Source organism: Bos mutus, chromosome 8 (genome assembly GCF_027580195.1).
Source record: "Bos mutus isolate GX-2022 chromosome 8, NWIPB_WYAK_1.1, whole genome shotgun sequence".
NCBI lineage: Eukaryota > Metazoa > Chordata > Mammalia > Artiodactyla > Bovidae > Bos > Bos mutus.
In genome coordinates this window covers 65,472,494-65,496,147 of record NC_091624.1, presented here as the reverse complement: position 1 = coordinate 65,496,147, position 23,654 = coordinate 65,472,494, and the positions used below count along the sequence as shown (strand labels likewise).

General features: G+C 43.0%; 1 protein-coding gene across 1 annotated transcript in view; it reads right to left on the bottom strand.

Moving 5' to 3' along the window:
- Positions 1–23,654, bottom strand: part of TRPM3 (transient receptor potential cation channel subfamily M member 3) — a 297,803-nt gene that overhangs the window by 17,379 nt on the left and 256,770 nt on the right. Inside the window, exons 21-22 of the mRNA XM_005897493.2 lie at positions 558–708; positions 238–437 (exon numbers count right to left, since the gene is read on the bottom strand). Of these exons, the coding sequence (XP_005897555.1) occupies positions 238–437; positions 558–708 (351 nt within the window). The remainder of the gene's footprint in view (positions 1–237; positions 438–557; positions 709–23,654) is intronic.

Here is a 23,654-nt window from a genome sequence, read left to right as displayed (position 1 = left end):
GAGTCTGGTTTTATCTCACTAAGAAAGCAGAGAGGTTAAGAATGTTCAGTTGCAGCCTCTCCTGTCTTGTTTCCAGCACCATTTTTCATCGAGCATACCCTCCTACCCCTCCCAAGTCTTCAGAGCTGTGGGCAGGAAGCAAGAGGAACCAGGTGCCCAGTGGTCTTGCATGATCGCTTATAGAAGCAGTGGGGATTCCTGCTCTGTAGTTGCCGGGGGTTGTCACTCAAAGCTTACTCAGGCCATAGTCCCTTTCATCTGGGTCACTCTCGTGTTTCCTCCATCGGCAACACAGGTGCTGGAATATCATGGTCATGTGGCTGAATATGATCAGAGGTGGGGGCAGAACGGGCCTTTCATGGAAAGTCATGATGAGCTGATACCTCTGGAACTTCCACACTTGATTGGATATTGATTTTACCTCAAAAAATGTATTGCTGAAAAAGAGACCAGAGACAATCAAGTGAGAAACACCCTTGCTTTCCGCAACATCATGCTCCCCTCCTGCCTTAGTCTCCCTACTCCATTCCACGGGTTCTGAAGAAAGACCCTCTTACTTAAAGACAGCGATGAGGAGGTTGACCAGCAGGATGTTTGCCACTAGGAGGTAGCAGGCCATGATGGCTGGCACGATCCAGGCTCCTGTCTTGCAGGGAGGCAGTTGGATTATTTTACCATCCTCTCGAGTCTCATTCTGTCCACAGGGAGCTGGAGGAAGCAACACAGACAAGATGTGAGAAATTGTGTGGTTCTGGGATTAAAATTATAGACTGATTTGAATGAGCGGGTTTTTTTTTTTTTAGGTGAAGGAAAAATACAGCCATCTCAAAACAAACAGAAAAGAATTCCAGAAAAGCCTAAATAAACAAACAAAAGCTTCATGAATATCCCTAGGGCTGCCACTCCAGAGGGAAGTCAGTTCTGCCAATCTCCTGAGTTTGTCATCTGAAAGAGGTGGGTGGGGCCCCCTGCTGGCTGGCTGAGTCCCTGGGGCACCGGGTCTCCCCAAGAAGCCTGGTGAGGGCTTTCCAGAAGCTCAGGAGGGGCAGAGTCTCATCGCCCCATCATGTTACTTTCAAAATGTGCTGTGGGGTTCAGAAGCCGACAGCTGTAAGAGCAGCAACATCGAGAGACTATCGATTGGGAATTAACACCAGGGCAGCTGTTAATTGCTGCAAGAAACAACCCAGGGGCTCTGAGTTAATGATTTTCTGTCTCAGTGTGGAAGGAGCAAAACAGGGCAGCACTTTGGGAAGTATTTAGGAGGACCGTCACTCAGTGCTCCTGATGGATGGCATTTCACGGGGAGGATGACAAGGGGCAATGGGCTGGGACCCTGGAGCCTGGAGCCACCTGCTTTTTTTCCAGCAGCATTTCCATTCCAAAAAATGTGCTTCTTGGGGCACAGGGAACAAAACCCAACTGCACTGAATAAACAAGCAAGTAGAGAAAAAGAAAAAATCTGGAGGTGGGGGTGAGGAGGAAAGTGATGTGTGGGACTTGGGTGAGCGTGAGTAATGTGCTAATGAGGCCTGCTTGGAGTTTCCGGGTGAATCCAGGGGAAAACAAATCCTTGACAAAACTCCTCAGTGCTGCACAGACAACACAGCCCAGGAAGTGAGATGGTGCTGATGGCTGTGAATGCCCAGGGGTAGGCGAGGTCGCCTTCCTGTTCCAGCTGTATTGTGCCTGCTTTAGAACACGGTCCTCTTGCATCTATTTGTAAAAGAGGAGTGGGGCTTGAAGCAGTCATAGCAGCTGATATAGGCAGCTTCTGAAGATCTGCTGGGAAAGTGTGCAAAGTTGACCGAGAATCTTGGCTGGAGGACTTGGAGGATGGCAAGGGGAGTCCATTTCCTTCTCAGGAGTTAAGGTGGCTAGGCTCTGTGCTCTGCAGCTGTTCTCAGCCCTGACAGCACTAGGGATCTTTAAAAACTGCCAATGCCCAGCTCCACCCCAGATAACTGAATCAGAATCTTTGAAGGTGGCCCTGGCATCGATATTTCTTTCAAAGATTTCCCCACGTAATTCTCAGGTGCCACTAACGTGAGTCTACTAAATTAAAATTAGGCTGGAAAAATTATGTGATTTTTGATATGCTCTCAACTTATGAGGGTTTTAATAATATTAGGTTACCAAGACTCTGTTTTAATGGCCAGGAAAAGATGGTCAAAGTGCTTCCTTTGGATGTGCCTGCAAGAGGATCAGGTGTGGATGGAATCAGGTGTTCTCAAAGAGCTTGCATCTTTCTTGTTGCTGGCAGTTGTGTCACTATTGATCCAAGACAGCTCAGTAAGGGGTCCTGATCATTTCTTCCTCTGGAATGAAAACCCAATGATAGAGGCCCTCACTGACTCCAGGATGAAGCCCAGACTCCGAGGGTAGTTAGCTTGGTGCCATCTCTTGCCACTTTCTACCTCTCCCTCTGAGCACAAACTAGACCAAGTTTTTGCAGTTCCCAGAAATGTCATGCTCTCTCTTACTTCCTGATTTTGAGTCATGCTTCCCTTTAAGCCCCTCTGACACCTTGCTTCTACCTCCATGCTTCACCAGGGTGAATCCTAGTCATTCTTCAGTGCTCACTTAGCTTTTGGCTAACTTGCTGCTCCTTTTCGACCAGGACTGGGATAGGTATTGACAAAGATCCTCTACTTGACCAAATTCGACTCAGGCTCTTCTGTGACCTCAATTTGCGCACTTCCACATTTGTCTCTGCATTTGTCCAATTTTAGCAAGAATTCTGCTAAGTACATTTAGCCAGAATCCCCATCCTCAGTATCTGATCACCATCAACATTTGATCACATTCCTCATCCTCCACTCTCCTCCATCTGAAGTGTGATCACCCTGGCCTGTCTTCAGTAAAAATACATTAGGTCAGGTAAGCCAGAACCCCCCTTACTCCTGATGTTTCCTCTTAGTGATCTTCCATCCACTGACCCACACCCTGCGCCTGGCTATAAACTTCCTTTTTATTTTTCACTCAGAGTCAAACACAGTCTCTCTCTTCTAGTACAGTATTTCACTGCAGTAGCCCCCTTGAACAAAGTCTTCCTTTACCAAATGTCATGAATAATTTTTTCCTTAGTAATTCTGTCTTCCTTATAATCCCAGAGCTCCCTTTGTTTGCCTTTGGCAGGGTGGGGTGGGGATGGGGTGGAGGGGGCCTCTCAGTACTGTACCACTGTTGCCAATTTACTGGTCTTTGTGTCCAACATAAGATTCCCAGTGGGAACATATCTCTTTATGGTTTCCCATCACCCAGCTCAGTCTATACACATAGCACATTCACACACATCCACATGTGAAAACTGTTTGTTGAGTGACTAAAGGAGATCATTAAACACAGTTTGGTTGCTGAGCACTAACATCCGCCACAGCTCTGCAAGCCTACTCATCTTGGACAGTTCTAGCTCTAAGCAGTTGCTGGTACCTTTTTCCTTAGGTCGTTTCCAGAAATCCTACCTGTCGCCTGGCAAGAAAGCTTCTCGTGCTCAACCAGATGCCTGGGTCTCTGATACCCACTTGGCTGTAGGCCTCATGGACTAGCTCATTTTGCTTTTCTCTCCTCAGCAAAGCTTAGGATCCCTAACCATCCTACCTGCTTCCTCCTGGCTTGACCTCTTTTGGGGCTGTCAGACCTGTGCTGCCCTTTTCTTTGGCTTTGGCTCAGATCTCTATGTGGAAGCCGACAAAGAGCAGCAGAAAGAAGTGCTTGGGGTAAGGGACAAAGTGCACATAGTTTTTGCAAGTGTGATCCCTATCTCTATTTAATGTCATTCTGTGATTTCTCTTTACATTCTGGGAGAATGTAAAATAAACTTGTGAGGGGCAGGACTCATCCATCTTTTGACCTCATATTTATGTATTCATTTTTGGCCACACAACAGGCGGGATCTTAGTTCTTCAACCAGGGATCGAACTTACATGCCTTGCATTGGAAGCTTGGAGTCTTAACTATTGGGCTGCCAGGGAAGTCCCACTGACCCCATATTTAGTGAAAATGCAGACACTTCCTCCACTAGAGAAAAAAACTTTCTTCTAGCCTTGAGGAAAAAACCAGTGAGAACAGTAGGTGCTTCCTAGTTTCAGGTGGCCTATGCACATTTCCATGAGTCTTCAGATAGTGTCATTAACACGTTTCTGGATCTCTGCTTAGTTTCCCTACTAGTTACAAAATTGGACGAACTCATCATCTTTATATAAGATTTGCTTTGCTTTGATGTCATCATAATTGGCTCTGGGAACTCTCTGACAATCCTGTGAATATTGATTTATTCCACCTTCTCCCAATTTTTTTCCATCCTGCCTTTATAGAATGGTAGTATTACTTCAGTGGTTAGAAACATGGCATTTTAATTCAGCAGATCTGGATTCAAATCCTGATTCCACCATTTTCAAATGATGCTATGTTAGCTTACTCCATGAACTTCAGCCTTCTCATCTGTAAAAGGGTAGTGGTATATATGGGGGAGAGCATCAAGATCTTTAAATGAGATAGTGTTGGAGAGCACTTATCTCAGTATCTAGCACACAGCACTTTAACACCAACAATGATTAACATTAGTAGGTGTCATCAGTGATTATTTTTGTAATTAATAGACTTGAAGCTTCTCAAGGTTAGGGATTACGTCTTAATGCTCTTTATTTTGCAATCACTAACCATAGCACTTATTCTACAAACATTCGTTGAGTGGTTATAATATGTTGCATACAAGAGATGCTGGGGGGTTAAAGAGACAGTCCCTGTTGCTAAGGAACTCACAGTTCAGTAGGCGACACAGAAAGGGAACAGACTTCACATTTATTGGGTGATATGAGCACTGTGGATCACAATAAACTGTGGAAAATTCTGAAAGAGATGGGAATACCAGACCACCTGATCTGCCTCTTGAGAAATTTGTATGCAGGTCAGGAAGCAACAGTTAGAACTGGCCATGGGACAACAGAACAGGAAAAGGAGTTCGTCAAGGCTGTATATTGTCACCCTGTTTATTTAACTTCTATGCAGAGTACATCATGAGAAATGCTGGAAGAAACACAAGCTGGAATCAAGATTGCCAGGAGAAATATCAATAACCTCAGATATGCAGATGACACCACCCTTATGGCAGAAAGTGAAGAGGAACTAAAAAGCCTCTTGATGAAAGTGAAAGTGGAGAGTGAAAAAGTTGGCTTAAAGCTCAACATTCAGAAAACGAAGATCATGGCATCTGGTCCCACCACTTCATGGGAAATAGATGGGGAAACAGTGAAAACAGTGTCAGACTTTATTTTTCTGGGCTCCAAAATCACTGCAGATGGTGACTGCAGCCATGAAATTAAAAGACGCTTACTCCTTGGAAGGAAAGTTATGACCAACCTAGATAGCATATTCAAAAGCAGAGACATTACTTTGCCAACAAAGGTTCGTCTAGTCAAGGCTATGGTTTTTCCTGTGGTCATGTATGGATGTGAGAGTTGGACTGTGAAGAAGGCTGAGCACCGAAGAATTGATGCTTTTGAACTGTGGTGTTGGAGAAGACTCTTGAGAGTCCCTTGGACTGCAAGGAGATCCAACCAGTCCATTCTGAAGGAGATCAGCCCTGGGATCTCTTTGGAAGGAATGATGCTAAAAAGCTGCAACTCCAGTACTTTGGCCACCTCATGCAAAGAGTTGACTCATTGGAAAAGACTCTGATGCTGGGAGGCACTGAGGGCAAGAGGAGAAGGGGACGACAGAGGATGAGGTGGCTGGATGGCATCACTGACTCGATGGATGTGAGTCTGAGTGAACTCCGGGAGTTGGTGATGGACAGGGAGGCCTGGCATGCTGTGATTCACGGGGTCGCAAAGAGTTGGACATGACTGAGCGACTGATCTGATCTGAGGGGCTCTGAAGAAGGAGAACTACCATAGCCCCTCTAGCCTGAGTGACACCAAGCAGGCTGCTAGTCAGGATCAGCCTTAAGGACCATCATCTAGCTTCTACAACAAGTGCAGTATAAATGAATTAGATGATCCTTGTGACAGTGATAATGATAATAAAAATGAATCAGTAAGAAACAGTCTTCATTTGGTAAAATCAGCAAAGAGCCAGTAAACATTATATGCAGCAGTTGGTGCCAAACATTGTTTTGTAATGGCTCCTAGCCATGTCCTTGCTCAGAGTATTTATCTGTACTAGAAGGTGCTATGACTCAAACTTACAGATGTCTACCACAGATGAAGATGAATGAGGTGCCTTAAGGCAGGACAAGCAGCAGATTTTAGGATGGAGAATAAGTTATCTGGACTGTAAAATGGTCCCAACCAGTATCTGGGGTTCATATTCCCAGGGAAACACTCCAGGGCACATAAACCCCAAGATGGCACATAGGTGGATGTTCGGGAATACGTGGGCTGGTAGCTCCCGCTGCACTTCCTCATTCCCTGCTTTGGAGCCTGACATGAGTGGTTTTTCTCCCAACGCTTTTGCACGAAGTCAACGTGTGGTCATTGCCACTTTCACACCAAATGACATGTTGTCACCTTCCTCTGTTGGTGACAGTCAGTGCAGTACCTCTAGTGCAGCAGTCCCCAACTTTTTGGCACCAGGGACTGGTTTCATGGAAGACAATTTTCCCACGGGCTGGGGTAGGGGATGGTTTTTGCATGATTCAAGCACATTACATCTATTGTGCACTTTATTTCTATGATTATTACATTAGCTCCACCCCAGATCAACAGGCATTAGATCCCAGAGGCTGGGGACCACTGCTCTAGAGGATGTTTGATGGTTCCACCTGTCTGGTAAACATTTCCCCTTCCTCTGGTAATGGCAGCTTGGTTTCCCTTTGTGGAACTGTCCCTCCCCTACTCACAGTCCAGAAGTTTGGGTGAAATGAGCTGCAGTTCCATCTCAAAGAGATTTATCCATGTACTTTATCCCCTGATGGCAGTGATTGGTTCAAGGATGGATACGTGATCCTAGCCTGACCAATAAGAACCAATGAGCATAAGGCTCGAGATTTTTTTCTGGGACCCATATTAAAGATAAGTTTTCTTTTTACATTGCAATATAAGTCTACCAAGTGAAGAGAGCCTGCCCAGGAGTGACTCCATCACAGAGAAGAGAAATAGATTCCCAATTCAGTCATGCCTAAAACCAGAATTCTTCAGTTATATGAGCCATAAAATTCCTTTTTTCCTTAAGTCAGTTTGAATTGGGTTTCTATCACTTGCAGTTAGTCCTGGCTAATAAAATCACACTTGCTTCCCTGTCCCCTGTCCACAATAATTAAAGGTGTTGACATTTTGTGTATGCCGTGCCTGGGAGGCTACATTGGAGCCTTGGAGTAGCATGAAGAGACTGGAAGGGGCAACTGGGAATGTGAAATCTGACCTGACATCAAGGTTGAATCACAATTTTGGGGTTTTAGGGGCCAGAGGCTCTGTTGCTCTTTTTCTTTAGTAAGTATAGAAAGCATGAGAGGTCTACACTGGTCAAAGCTCAATTGTCCAACTGGGGCCTCTGACTCAAACTAATGGTACAGATTTTACTTATTATCAAGTCAGTAGGGTAAACACACTTGTGAAACTTTGGCCAAGCTTCCAGTTACTCCCAAAGTGAATAAAACCCTGTTCTAGAAGCTGATCATAGATAGAGTAGGCCACAGAAGGCCTAGGGTGAGGGTACAGATACAGAGTGGGCACCTACATCTAAGTAATTATGGCCAAATTAGAAGGGATGAAACATCTGAGAATTCAGGTTCTCTATGGTTTATCTATGTGGATCACACTGGCATATCACAAGGCAGAAAGCTGAAAGTGCATTGATGAGTAGAAGTGAAATGGATGACTGGACTCCAGAATGAGAGGTTGTGTAGTTATAACCAACCAGATTACGCAGGTGAGAGTAAGAAAGTCCTCCTTTTTCTGTACATGTTCTGGAGTGGCTGGAATGTCTTTTTTTTTTTTGAAATCATAAATTTTTATAATAGCCAAAATAAAAGTCAACAGTATCCCTCACTAGATGACAGGCATGGGGAAAAGTGCTTTTGTCTGTTTAGTTCACTATAGCAGCCATAACATTGCCTGGCAATTAGAAGATGATCAACAAATATTTGCCAAAAGAATGTGGGCAGGAATATCACATTCTGTACATTTAACCTGCAATGCCAGGCATTTCTGTAAGGGTTATAGGTGATCAATTTCACTGGGTCAGTATCTGTTTTCCTATTTACTTCAAGATCTTAAGTGCCACCATGACCTGCTAATATGAGATGGTTCTTATTAAGAGCAAAAAGCTAAGAGAGGGGGAAAACATAGATGTTTGGTTATTTGTTTTTGCTATTAACTTGCAAGGGGTCATGCCTGACATGGGTAAGAAAGTGAAAGAAAGTGAAGTCACTCAGTCGTGTCCGACTCTTTGCCATCCCATGAACTGTAGCCTACCAGGCTCCTCTGTCCATGGGATTTTCCAGGCAATAGTACTGGAGTGGATTGCCATTTCCTTCTCCGGGGGATCCTCCCGACCCAGGGATCAAACCTGGGTCTCCCTCATTGTAGACAGACGCTTTACCTTCTGAGCCACCAGCAAATCTCCCTTCTGAATGCTATTGTATAAATCCCATGGCACACCAGTCATAACACCCCATCTTAAACTCATGGCAGACATTGCTACTCATCATGATACTCTTCTGTGAGGTGGAAGCCTTGGGATCCTTTTTAAGACAAAACTCCCAAAAGCACAACCAATCAACTGACACTGACACAAGAAATGGAACCTTCCTTATAGTTCCTTAAAAAATGAGAAAGTGAGGTCTTGGTAAAAGATAATTTCCATGCCTCTTTTCAGGATCCTCCTTATGCCCACATGGCTTGGCCTTTACCCAAACTATACTACTTTGAAGTTGCCCAGGAACACAAAAGGGTCAAATTAGATATCCTGCTATTCTCAGACCCTGACATTTTTTATGAAAGGCCACCTACATACATCCTGGGCTCCTTGACACTGACTGCTGCCCATTTTAAAAGACAACTTTTAAAATGGATGCTTCTGTAGGAACTGCTGATTATTTGGGATAACTGTTCATTATTTGGGATCATCAAAAGTGAAGGACAGTAGAAATTTGGAATAAACACCTGTGGAAAGCACAGCATGTGCTGGCCTCTGTGCTGGGCGCTTCACATCAGCCGTTACACTTAAGCTTCCCGGCAAGTCCATAACAAATGTATTACCCTTCCAGCTGTGGAAACTGCACTGAGCAGTGAAATGCCTTACCCAGGACCACACAGCTAATAAGGGATAATGCCAGAACCATTCATTTATTCATCCCCCAAAATAATGAGTTCCTCCTCTGCGCCAGTGGGAATTGGTTCTGGAGGTGCAATTATGAATGAAGCAGAAATGGGTCCTGCTCCTCTCTGACCCCAAGGCCTGTATGTATTCCTCGCTATCTCAAATGGCCTTTCCAATGTAATAAGGCTAGTGACCACCTATCACAAGCTTCAAGGAAAGGCCCTGTGCTACAAGCTTTACTTCCATCACCTGTTCTAATCTTTATAATACTCTAACACGATTGATCTTACTGCCCCACTGAAAGGTGAAGGAGTGAGGCTCAGAAAGCTTTAGTACCTCTGTCAGTATTTCAAAGACAGTAAGAACAGGGTCAGGATGTCCATGAAAACTTGCTCAACTATAAAGTCTCTTACCTCTGCTTTTGGAGAAAGAGCCAACATGGGGTTGAGAGGAATCTCAATTGTGAACAAATGTAAAGACAGACTGATAGACATCTGAATGTTTCTTGCTTTCATTAACACAAATAATAGTCCAAGCTGTTCAGATCAGGTAACACATGTATGGAACACTAAAATTCAAAGTGTGAAGAAAAAAATCTGATTCATATAATAGGTATCAGGTGCTGGTATCCTTGTCTCAAAGATGGACACTTGCTCTTTTGATTTTACTCTGTAAGGCACGGGGGAAAGAAGCATTTATTTTCTTAATATGTACATCATATTGATTTCAAAAAGCATGAGAAATTCAAAATGAAACCAGTATTTGATAAAATGAACATCATGTTTAAAAATACGAAGAAGAATATTTCAAGAAGATAGTCTCTTTCATACATGGCTGAAGAAATGCCTCAATCAGTTCAGTTCAGTTTAGTCGCTCAGTCGTGTCTTGACTCTTTGTGACCCCCATGGACTGCAGCACGCCAGGCCTCCCTGTCCATCGCTGACTCCCGGAGTCTACCCAAAGTCATGTCCATTGAGTCGGTGATGCCATCCAACCATCTCATCCTCTGTTGTCCCCTTCTCTGCCTGCCCTTAATCTTTCCCAGTACCAGGGTCTTTTCCAATGAGTCCGTTCTTCACATCAGGAGGCCAAAGTATTGGAGTTTCAGCTCCAACATCAGTCCTTCCAATGAACACCCAGGACTGATCTCCTTTATGATGGACCTCCTTGCAGTCCAAGGGACTCTCAAGAGTCTTCTCCAACACCACAATTCAAAAGCATCAATTCTTCACTGCTCAGCTTTCTTTATAGTCCAACTCTCACATACACAAATGACTACTGGAAAAACCATAGCCTTGACTAGATGGACCTTTATTGGCAAAGTAATGTCTCTGCTTTTTAATATGCTGTCTAGGTTGATCATAACTCTCCATCTTTTAATTTCATCTGCAGTGATTTTGAAGCCCCCCAAAATAAAGTCAGCCACTGTTTCCCCATCTATTCCCCACGAAGTGATGGGACCGGATGCCATGATCTTAGTTTTCTGAATGTTGAGCTTTAAGCCAACTTTTTCACTCTCCTCTTTCACTTTCATCAAGAGGCTCTTCAGTTCTTCTTCACTTTCTGCCATAAGGGTGGTGTCATCTGCATATCTGAGGTTATTGATATTTCTCCCGGCAATCTTGATTCTTGTGCTTCATCCAGCCCAGTGTTGTGTACTCTGCATATAATTTAAATAAGCAGGGTGATGATATACACAGTCTTGACGTACTCCTTTTCCTATTTGGAACCAGTCTGTTGTTCCATGTCCAGTTCTAACTGTTGCTTCCTGATCTGCATATAGGTTTCTCAAGAGGCAGGTCAGGTGGTCTGGTATTCCCATCTCTTTCAGAATTTTCCACAGTTTATTGTGATCCACACAATAAGCTTTTGAATTGTGTCAAAGGCTTTGGCATAGTCAATAAAGCAGAAATAAATGTTTTTCTGCAACTCTCTTGCTTTTTTGATGATCCAGCAGATGTTGGCAATTTGATCTCTGGTTCCTCTGCCTTTTCTTGAACCAGCTTGAACATCTGGAAGTTCACGGTTCATGTATTGCTGAAGCCTGGCTTGGAGAATTTTGAGTATTACTTTACTAGCGTGTGAGATGAGTGCAATTGTGTGGTAGTTTGAGCATTCTTTGGCATTGCCTTTCTTTGGGATTGGAATGAAAACTGACCTTTTTTCCAGTCCTGTGGCCACTGCTGAGTTTTCCAAATGTGCCGACATATTGAGTGCAGCACTTTTACAGCATCATCTTTTAGGATTTGAAATAGCTCAACTGGAATTCCATCACCTCCACTAGCTTTGTTCATAGTGATGCTTCCTAAGGCCCACTTGATTTCACATTCCAGGATGTCTGGCTCTAGGCGAGTGATCACACCATCATGATTATCTGGATCGTGAAGATATTTTTTGTACAGTTCTTCTGTGTATTCTTGCCACCTCTTAATGTCTTCTGCTTATGTTAGGTCCATACTATTTCTGTCCTTTATTGAGTCCACCTTTGCATGAAATGTTCCCTTGGTATCTCTAATTTTCTTGAAGAGATCTTTAGTCTCTCCCATTCTATTATTTTTCTCTATTTCTTTTCACTGATCACTGAGGAAGGCTTTCTTATCTCTCCTTGCTATTCTTTGGAATTCTGCATTCAAATGGGTTTATTTTTCCTTTTCTCCTTTGCTTTTCACTTCTCTTCTTTTCACAGCTATTTGTAAGGCCTCCTCAGACAGCCATTTTGCTTTTTTGCATTATAGCTTATTCCAAATCATAGGCAATGGAATAAAGAGCTTAGTTGAGTGTATGACTACATTTATCCTATTTATTTCTTTAAAGAAAGGATTTTCAACTAAAATTTCATCTTGGAAAGATAAGGAGACAAAGAGGATTTCTACACCTTATTTTGAAAATCCACAGTTTGACATGGAGGATTTAGAATGCCATTAGCACAGCTCCTATGGCTTACTCCAAGGAATTAAGACTTACATAGCCCTGCTTTTTTGACCCTTTTTTTCTGACACAATGCTTTTCTGGGCAAGAGAACTAGAGACACCTCCTTTTGTATGGGTATATCTATCTAGAAGGGCTTCCCTGATAGCTCAGTTGGTAAAGAACCCACCTGCAATGCAGGAGACCCTGGTTGAATTCCTGGGTCAGGAAGATCCTCTGGAGAAGGGACAAGCTACCCACTCCAGTATTCTTGGGCTTCCCTTGTGGCTCAGTTGGTAAAGAATCTGCCTGTAAAGAGGGAGATCCCGGGATTGGGAAGATCCCCTCGAGAACTGAAAGGCTACCCACTCCAGTATTCTGGCTTAGAGAATTCCGTGGACAGTCTAGAAGGTTCCTGATCCAACAGGCCTAGATAGCAGTAAATCCAGGCAGAAGTCTTCTTTATGGAAGAAAGGGGGTCTTTCTGTTTCTTTCAATAGGCTACAGCCAACGTCCTCTAGGAAAGGAGACCAGGAAAAGAAGATATAATTGAAAACCAGGTAAGCTCCGATTTCGTAGAATTGAAAGCATTACCCACCAGCTCTGTGTTTTACTTCTTTTGCAGTTCATTTCTTTTCCCTCCCCCTAGCCTAAATGTTAGGCAAGTTGGTAGTGACACAGTACAAAGGCAACCATGAGGAAGGCATAAGAGGAGGCCTGGGCTCCTTCATCTGTGAATGGAGGGATTTGGACTATTGACATCCCCTCCAGTATGATGTCCACACAACTCAGAAAGTCCGAGATGACTGAAGCGTACAGGAACAGGGCATTAAGTAGTGCTGAACTGGACACTGAGAAAGTCATGACTTTTTCAAGCCTCTCTACATCTTCCAGACTCCATCAGAGAGAATGCATCAGTTTGAGGATAATATTTCTTTAACACTTCCTTCACATTTGCTAAGCTTCCTTTTTAGTAAAGACTGGGCAGGCTGAAGGCCCAAGCATCTGGACAGAATTTCATAACAATGTGATGTTTTCATTTTGTTTATTTTATGGTCATTTTCTATTACATCAGATAACACTGAGTTTTCAGCTTATGGCCACGATATAAATTTTTAAAAATGAATTAATTTAGGTTTTGAAATTGAGTTAACTTAATTCAAAATACTACAGAGTGGACAGATGTTACAAAATAGTGAGTGGTTTATGGGAATAACTAAAGGTTGGGAAATGGTGGATGATTTCTAAGCCCCATCTAGTCCAGACATTTTATTACTCTATGAATCTAAGAAAAGGAACAGAAGACCAGAATAAGCCCCAGACTGGATTATCTATCTCAGGAGCTAACTTATAAAAGGCCACTTACAAAAGCTGTATTCTTTTCATTCCTATCAGAAAAGCAAACAAATAACTAGGCCCCATTGCATGGACATAGAATCCAGACACCACCAGGAGGGAAGAGAAGTCACTGATGACACAGCCTCTAATTTGAGAGGCGTAGGGTTACACATGCTCAGCTTTCAGCTATTTAGGAAACACAATTAAATTAATAAGCTTTTGTTTTTAATCCAGTGAATTAGAAAGCAAGCCTAGGTATGTTGTGTGCGAATTACAGGCAGGGGAGGGGGGAGGTAGAGAACATCCAATGCCCTCCGTTATCTTGGTTCTGTGTTCTAGCTATTTTTTAAATTTATTCTTTACTTTAGAGACACCTGACTTGCTGTTATTTAAGAAGGATTCAAAATTCATTATTTGTGGTCAGGAATTACTATCAAAAGATCCTGTACAAAACTTGCTGGGAAAGGATGTGTACCTAGACTTGCTGTTGTACATGCCAGTGAGTCTGTTGTCATGATGCAGCAAATGATTGCATTAATAGCTCCGATTTCTCTACCTCTGTATCCAACCTCCCTTGGCATGTGATTTGATAGTTCTATTTCTCTGACTAAACAGGCAGGTTCTATTTCCTTGCCCCCGAGTCTCGACATGTGAGTTTCTTTGGCCACGGGGATGTTAGCAAATGTGACCCATACAGAACTTGAAAACACCCTCGAGTGTTTTTGTTTCCATTCTTCCACTTCAGCCATCATCACGAGGAACATGCCTGAGCCAGTCCAATGGAGGATAAAACACAGGACCCTCTGGTCATAGTTACTTCTGTTGTTTGAGCTGAGGTTGTTTTGGATCAGCTGCCAGCCAGCTGAGCCCTTGGCACATTCCCAAGCCTAGTCAAGACAGAAGAACCATCCAGGCAACCCACAGGCTACTGAGCTTAATAAATGCCTACAGCTTTACGCCACTGCTTTCTGGAGTGGTTTGTCCTACAGCATTATCAGTAGATAATATCAACATCTGTTGTCAATAGATAATGTCAAAGATGCCTGATATACACGTTCCACTCCCCTGGCCCTGCTCACAGCTAGAAGAGACAGCCCTAGGTCTCTCAGGTTGACAAAGCCTTTTCCTAATTTCTTCACCCTCCTCCCTTAATTCAGGCCACATCCCATCATTGCCCAGGGAGCAGGTCCCACCATCATCCAGGGGCAAGGAGCCAATTCACTGAGTGACCAATGGCTAATCAGACTTGGTTTTTAGAAATTAAACTGAACAGGAGACCAGCTGGGTGCTCTGTGACGACCTAGAGGGCTGGGATGCGGGGTGAGGTGGGAGGGAGACTCGAGAGGGAAGGTCTATATGTATACATATAGGTGATTCACGTTGCTGTACGGCAGAAACTAACACAACATTGTAAAGCAGTTTTTCTCCAATTAAAAATAAATTAAAAAAATTAAACTCAGGTGCAGAGACTGTAGTTGGAAGATGGCAGGGACTTAATTAACTCGAGATCATACAGTCAGACCAAGTTGAGTCATTTAAAAGTAAAGCAAGCCATCTGAGAGGAAAGGGTAAGAAAGGGAGGAAGGAAAGAGAAGCAAGAGCCAGAGAGGAACAGCGAATGAGACATGATTGATTGATTGAGCCTGGAAATAAGTAGACAGAAAAGTAGTCGAGTGGTCATGTCTTCAGATTCTGGCTTCCCAAAACCACTTCCAGCTTCATTTCCAGTCAGCTTACGTCATGCTTTGTTTCCTGTCTTTGAATGTTCTTGAGGTTTCCTCTTAGACACTTACAGTCAATCTTTATTTAATCTAGTTTGAGTGGGTTTTGTTTTCTTGCAAGCAACATTTCTCTAGTTGAGGACACAGCGATAAACCCCTCAGAGAGGAACAGCTTCTCAGGCTGGTAGTTTCATCAGAGCAGGCCCAGATCCAGTGTGCTGGGGGCTCATGGTAATTAGGAGGAGCCCCGGAGACAGAGAGGAAAGGGGCTCAGGGAGGGGTTGGAAGGGTGGAAATAAAAAGCACTTAAGTTTCAATTTTACTGAGGGCTCATCTCACTCTCTTGGATATCTGCCTAAGCAAAATAGGATTAGACAAGCTTCTTTCTTCTTCAAACTGAAACCAAAAACATTCAGAGAAAAAAGTCAAATATATTTACTCTCCCAGAATGTGTGACATGTCCACCTCCACTGTGAATCTTGACTGTGACATTCTCATCCCGATTCCTCATGCTCCAAGGACACCCTGTCCAGAACTTCGAGGGCAGAAGCAGGTGTCCCTTCCAGCCCATGTGCAGGAGAGTGACTCCCTCCTCCTTACCTTGACTGTGGAAGGTTCCCCCGGTGGGTCCATTCCACCGAGCCACCACGCCTCACAGTAAGGAATATGCTTCTTGTTCTTGTTTAAAGAAGGACTGCATAATTTTTCAGAATCCCACACATCTGTCCTACTGGCCATATGAAGAGGGAAGAGCTAGGGCCTTCTCCCAGAGGGAGTGTCTCATGAAAAGAAACCAGCAACCTGACATCAGGGCTCTTTGGGTTGAGAAGGATTGGTCACCAATCTTTCAGGCCAGGCTTCGCTATCTTTGTGTATTTCATCAGGAATACTAGGCTGGACCAGCTCCACAGAAATGATCCATGGCTCCTGCCGACTCCCATCAGATTGCACCCCCAGAGTTACAGGACATTAAGGGAAACAATCAACGTGGTCCCTAACATTCAGGAATGCATTTGCAAGCAAACACAAGCTCCTGCTGACATTATTTACAAATCCCCTGGGAAGTGACAGACAACAGAGGAAATCCATTTGTACTCAGACCTCATGCTCCTGGCTCTGTCTGAGAGTGGGCCTGTCCTCCCTGTACTGCCCTCTGGATCCCGGACTCTGCTCTTTCCCTTTTCACTTGAAGGCCCCTCTGCCTGCTTGTCTGTTTACTGCTATTAATAAAATGTGAGCATCTCACACTTTAACTCCTGCTCCTCAAACAAAGACTCTGGATCATAGTTAGTTCGTGTTCTACTTAAACCTCAACTGCTATGGGTGGGCTCGGATTCCAGCGCCCATCACTTGCTGTCATGTGACTAGGAGTCCAACTGAGGCAGAAGAGAAACATTATCATTATTATGACGAGAGAGTTGGATGACAGTACACCCTTGTATAGTGGGCTAACAACTTTTTTCTTTCCCAGAGCAACACTGGCACACATCAGTGAAAACAAACGTTTTTATCTTGAAGAGTTTACCTGTTAAATATAAGAAACTTGGATGTTGATCAAGTGGAGAAGCAGGGTGGGGGGGGGCATAGAAAGGAGCAAGATGGGAAAGGCACTTTGCTCTGAATTGTGGTTTGAATATTTTCAATAATATCCTTGTATGTTTCCTGTTTTGGAATCTATCTACAAGTGACCCATCTTATTTAAGCATTCTTTGAAGTTACTAGACATAAGCTACTAATCTCAGTGAGCTCAGTTGGAGTCCCAGGTCTGATATTTGCCATCTATACACTATCAAGTCAATGATTAATAAAATGTCTAAGCGTGATAAAATACTATTACTAGAAATAATATTAATAATGATGATGGTACATGCCTAGATCTCCTCATCATTCATTCCACAAGTATTTATGAATCCCCTACGATGTGCCAGACACTGTTCTAAGTGCTTGGGTTACACCAGTGAACGAAGCATCAAAGATCCCTGCCCTTCTTCAGCCTGCATTGGGAGAGGTGGTAGGTGGGCAGAAAATAAATAACAGCATCATAAATAAGTAAGCTAAGTGGCGTTGTAGAAGGGGATAAGTGCTGTAGAAGTAAGGCAGGGCGAGAAGGATCATGAGGGCATGTGGGTGCCTGGGAATGGCAACAAGAAGGTGAAATGGGAGCAGACTCCAGTCTTGGATGAGGGAGTTGGCTAAGAATCAGTCTGGGGAGAGGGTGTTTGAAGCCGCAGGCAGGGCTAAGGCAAAGGCCCTGGGCCATAAGCATTCCTGCTGTGTTCTAAGAACCAGGACTGAGTCTTATAATACAGAAAGGAGCAGAGAATAAAGAACGCTAATGGGTGGCGGGAGGACGAATGTCATACTTGGGTCTATGGAAGGATCTCCCAGGATCCAATCAGGTCATGATAAGGCATTGCTATTTATTGTTAATTCTTATTGGCTTTACTAACGCAGCTGAGTAATCCCGCCTCATCTATTCTGGCTACTGCCTGACAGTTTTTTCATTTATTCAGTAAGCCCTTTCTTCATTACTTCTGTTTTTCCCAATAGACCCTCAAAGCCCTTAAGTGAGGACTTTCTAAGTGGTGCTAGTGGTAAAGAACCTGACTGCCAGTGCAGGAGACATAAGAGACAGAGGTTTGATCCCTGGGTTGGGAAGACCTCATGCAGAAGGGCATGGCAATCCACTCCAGTATTCTTGCCTAGAGAATCCCATGGACAGAGGAGCCTGGTGAGCTACAGTCCATAGGGTTGCAAAGAGTCGGAAACAACTAAATTGACTTAGCATGCTGCTGCTAAGTCACTTCAGTCATGTCCGACTCTGTGCGACCCCATGGACAGCAGCCCACCAGGCTCCCCCGTCCCTGGGATTCTCCAGGCAAGAACACTGGAGTGGGTTGCCATTTCCTTCTCCAATGCATGAAAGTGAAAAGTGAAAGTGAAGTTGCTCAGTCGTGTCCAACCCTCAGCAACCCCATGGACTTCAGCCTTCCAGGCTTCTCTGTCCATGGGATTTTCCAGGCAAGAGTACTGGAGTGGGATGCCATTGCCTTCTCCGTGACTTGGCATGCATGCCCTTAAATGAAACAGGGGCCAACCCTCTGTCCCCAGGTGGTGGACTAAAGGGAGCTAAACCCTGGTCCTTCACAGTCTGCAGTGGTAGCTCTCAGACTCCTTCTGTGTTCATCACCATAAAGAGATGGAGGGCTAATGAGAACAGGTGCCCGGGCTCACTCTTTCAATCCTAACCACGTCAACAGTTATTCTGCCTTTATTGGCCAAACAAGCAGCCTGCTGAGGGAAAGCTGATTTGAGCAAAATCAACTTTTATAGATAGAAGAAGCCCTCACAGTATGAGTCTTGGGAGAGGGAACAAGGTTCTTATTATAATGACTTCAGAACACAATCCAAGCTTTTCTCATCACTGCTTAAACCCCTCAGTGGTGGCTCTTAGTGCAAACTATTTGCTGTACCCGCTGTGTCAATGAACAGTAAGCTTAGGGACATGCAAAGACCCTCTGTTTCTTAAGTATCTTAACCTTTCCTGGGACAGGAAACCTAACCAAAAGCTGTAGTCACAGTTAGTCTGAAAAACTTCTAGGCAGTTTTATTCAAAAGTGTGTCTATCTATCACAAGGCATATGCAAAGAAAGGGTGGGTTTAAATACTCATTTCTTTTCTTCATGAAAATAGGAAGGTTGCTACCTCTTGTTACCTCTTTTTAAATGAAATAGATGGTTTATATAAAATCTGTATTTATCTCCTGTACCTAGACAAACCCCCCCACACACACCAAAGATGCTGTTTTTTTCACAAGTGATCAACTGAGTTGACGATGTTGATTCAAGTATTTGAAAATCAGATGGCTTCACTTTGTTATCACACAAAGTACAAGCTAATGACATGTGAAAAATATATGATATTCTTTTTAAAGGCCTTCCCAATCTTCCTAAGCTTATGCTTCATGCAGTATCTCAGAGGAGGCATTTCCTTTGGCCAAGTTAATCTGAATAGACCTGTAGGAAAATCTGAAAACTAAACCACAAAGCAATATAAAATGGCTAGTTTCTGAGTCCTACATAGAAAGGAAACAAGTTGGGGTTTTTCTACTATATCTCTTGCCTAATTGTGAAACAAAGGATGTTCTCTGGGTTCTGGTGAACCAGCTTGTGGGTTGCAAACTTGGGAAGTTTGTAACTGAATGTTCTTTCTTTCTCTGTATCTTATACAACTATTTCATAAAAAGAGAATGGTTAATGTGCAGACTCTGGGCGGCTTGCTCAATGATAAGCATATATGTGTGCACACACTTCCACCCCCACCCCCACCTGGAGGGAGAGTGGAGAGAAGAGGAAGGAGAGCTAAAGAAAGTTATGGGGTAAAATCCAGCTTGACTGCTAAGTTAGTTAGCAAGATACAAAGAACAGTCTTCTATATGCATTTAATGTACCACCTGCTGCTGCTGCTAAGTCGCTTCAGTCGTGTCCGACTCTGTGTGACCCCATAGATGGCCTCCTACCAGGCTCCTCTGTCCCTGGGATTCTCCAGGCAAGAACACTGGAGTGGGTTGCCATTTCCTTCTCCAATGCATGAAAGTGAAAAGTGAAAGTGAAGTCGCTCAGTCGTGTCCGACTCTTAGCAACCTCATGGACTGCAGCCTACCAGGCTCCTCTGTCCATGGGATTTTCCAGGCGAGAGTATTGGAGTGGAGTGCCATTGCCTTCTCCAATGTACCACCTAGCTACAACCAAATCCCAGCGTAAGATGCAATTCTACTTAAGACTACATAAAACCAATGCCCAGTGGACTGAGTGAGATCATTGTTCCTTGGGGCCACAATAGGCCATGTCTACTTGAACGGACAAGGCAGATGGCCAGGATTTTCACTACAGCTTTTCAAAGAACAGGTTGATGTGGGTCTGATGAAACAAGTCTCAAACTCAAGTATTAATAAAACAAGCATTTTTATAGCAGACAACTGTGGTTACAAATGCCCTAGAGATGGGTGTATCAGATTCTATGTCAGATAACTTCATATATATTAGCTCACTTGTCATGGTAACAATTTTTTTAAAAGATTATTAAGATTATAAGACAAAATGGTTGAAACCCTGAAAGAAACACTTTAGAATTTCCCACCCGTTCATTTATTTTTTTAAAAAATTTCATTTGAAAACCAATTCAGAAAACACTTGCTATATTTCAGGCATTATTTTGCATGCTTTATAATTTTCAGCTCATAAAAATATGAAAAAGAGAATAAGGTGGTGTTTTAGCTCAAACAGCCATAAAACAAAATACCATAAACTGGGTGGTTTAAATAACAGATATCTCTCACAATTCCAGAGGTTAACAAGTCCAAGATCAAATAGCCAGCTGATCTGGTTCCCCAGTGACAGCCTGGCTTCAAATGGCTACCTTCTCACTGTGTCCGCAGAAGGCAGAGAGAGAAGAAAGGTCTCTTCAGTCTCTTCTTATAAGGGCACTAATCCCATCATGAGGGTCCCACCCTCGTGATCTCATCTAAATCTGATTACCTTCCAAAGGCCCCAATGCAATCACAATGGGGCTTAGGGATTCAACCTATAAATTTTGGAGGGGACACAATTTAGTCCACATCAGGTAGATTCTTTTATGTCCATTTTACAGGTGAGTAAACCAAGGCACAAATAGGCAAGTGAATTGCCCAAAGACACACAGCTAGTAAGAGAACTCAGAGCCTGGATTCAAACCTAAGATTTCATCATCTTAACTACCACATTGTGTTATTTTTCATGGTGATGGACTTGAGAGTTACATTAGAGTCATGAAGGTTTTTATGCCCAGACATCGTATTTAGACTATCTTTGTGTTTCGTTTTTTAGTCTGGGTCAGTGGCTCTCAAATGGTAATGTTCATAAATAATACTCTTTTCATGTTATAAAAACTTTTCAGAGTAAATTGAACCAGAAGTGATTTTAGGCCAATATGCTTATTTTAGAACCACATCTGTGTGGATAATACATTCAATGTAAATAGAAACATGTATATTTATCACCACAAATATAATGATAGAAATTTGAAAACCCAGGTTTTATTTTATTTATTGTTCAATGGTACCTTTGAAAATGAGTAAACTAATAGTCTTTGGAAGGGGTATGAATAATTCCAGGCTTGGAAGCATCATTTAGCTTTAACCCACAGGCTTGAAGACTCAATTTAAGCCTTCCATAGGTCTCATTTATCCCAGTTAACTGTGTAAACAGTCTGCTTTTTAGCCATGGAAACAGATATCTCTCCATTTCACTAAAGTGTGTAAATGGGCCAAGAATAAGCAGCTTTCTTAGGTATAGCTACTTGCATCCACCATGAGTGACAGCTTCATTTAACATAGTAGTGTTGGGTTGCAGTAGGATTTCTGTTGAGAAGAGGCTGAGGGCCAACCCACAATAATGTATAATCAAGGAGCAAAACCAAATCTTGTTAGCTGCTGTGTGTTATAAAGGATACTGTATTATTTCATGTTACTAGGTGAGTGAAGGAATTGGTTATACTGATGGTTGCCATGGATATGCACTGCTCCAGCTGGTTCCAGATTACAACAGGAACCAGTGATGTCAAGTTGAGGAATATCAAATGAAGGGATCTGGCTTTACTAACTGGTGGAAGTCTGTATGTCAGCATCTGAGATCAACAGAGATGTTCACAGTCATGCTTATGTGCTTCAAAATGCAAAAGAATTGCCATTCTTATGGCAGGTACAGGACCAAGTGGACAGAGTGGTGCCAGCGATACAGTCACTGCAGCCTAATTTAAATAATTAAATATTCATATGAATTCGTTAATATTTTTTATACTTAGGCCTGTTTGGGCCTGGCTCTAGTCTAAATTATATTTCTACAGAACTGACCCAGAATATTGATCCATAAACAATGGTTCATGGGCCTTAATTTGCTCTATTTTGAGAGTTAAAGAGATAAAAAGGTTTTCATGTTTTTGTAGATCTAGTGATCTGAATTATTTTATACTCGAGATTGAAATTACTTTAGATTCTTGGACTCTTTATTTGTGTAGAATCTTCTTGCTAAACAATCCATAGCTAGCTAGCCTAAGATATTGTACATGGAAAAATAAAACTGCATTTTAAAATATTCTATAATTCAGACTTTTCTGCTAATTTGATTCACGTGATAGTTAAGATTAGAAGAGTTTTAGATATTATTAAATAACACTTTAAAAAGTTACATTGCTGGATAGCAATGGTGGCTAGATTTTTCTTCTTTGCCTAAGACATTCTGGGTGTAAATTAAATAGATGGAATATTGGGCCATTCTGACATGACCACTGATTGTTCAACAGAGTAGATCCAAGCACCAAATGTCCACTGAATGGTCAGTCAATCATTTAAGAGTAGGAACAAGTTGCTGCTGCTGCTAAGTCGCTTCAGTTGTGTCCGACTCTGTGCGACCCCATAGACGGCAGCCCACCAGGCTCCCCCGTCCCTGGGATTTTCCAGGCAAGAACACTGGAGTGGGTTGCCATTTCCTTCTCCAATGCATGAAAGTGAAAAGTGAAAGTGAAGTTGCTCAGTCGTGTCCAACCCTTAGCGACCCCGTGGACTGCAGCCTACCAGGCTCCTCTGTCCATGGGATTTTCCAGGCAAGAGTACTGGAGTGGGGTGCCATTGCCTTCTCCGATCTCCAGCATAGAAACATCTAAAATACCTTCTATAATGAATCTTCTAGTCTTTCACATTCTCTTTCTCTCCTTTTGCTCCATTATCTTTCATCTGTCTTTTATTTACTTATTTTTGAAGTAATTACGAGGTCAGTTTTCTACTCCATCAGAATAACAACATCCTTCATTTTGAGCTGTCCAGAAAATACAATGTCCCTTTCTCGCGTATCCTTCCAATGCAAAGTCCTGAGGATCTGTACTGAGGTTTGACAGGAAAAGCCTTTCCTCTCCAGAGTACTGAAATGCAGTGAAATCTTATCTCAGTTCAAATTCTGTCACATCACATCTACAAACACATGAGAGGCAGGGAGCACTGGATCCAGGCCCCCGGGCCAGTCAGCCTGGGTTCAGATCCCAGCTCTGCCTTTATTAGCTGTGTAAGCTTTGGCAGGTCACTTAAATTCTCTGAGTCTCTGTTTCCTCAACTATAAATTGGGTGATTATCATACCTACCTCAAGAGTGTTGATGCAAAGATAAATGACTTGTTGATACGTGTAAAACTTTAGATGGCGCTGGGTGCACAGTATGCGTTCAGTAAGTGTTGGCCATGTCTGTAAGAGGCCCTCTAGCCACAAGGCTCTTAGCCCAGACTCTTGAGCCAGCTGCCAGGGTTCAAAGTCTAGCTCTGCCTGTCAAAATAGCCATGGACTTTAGGCAATTTACTTATCAGGTCAAACCACATGAAATTTCTGAGAGTAAACAATTTTGAC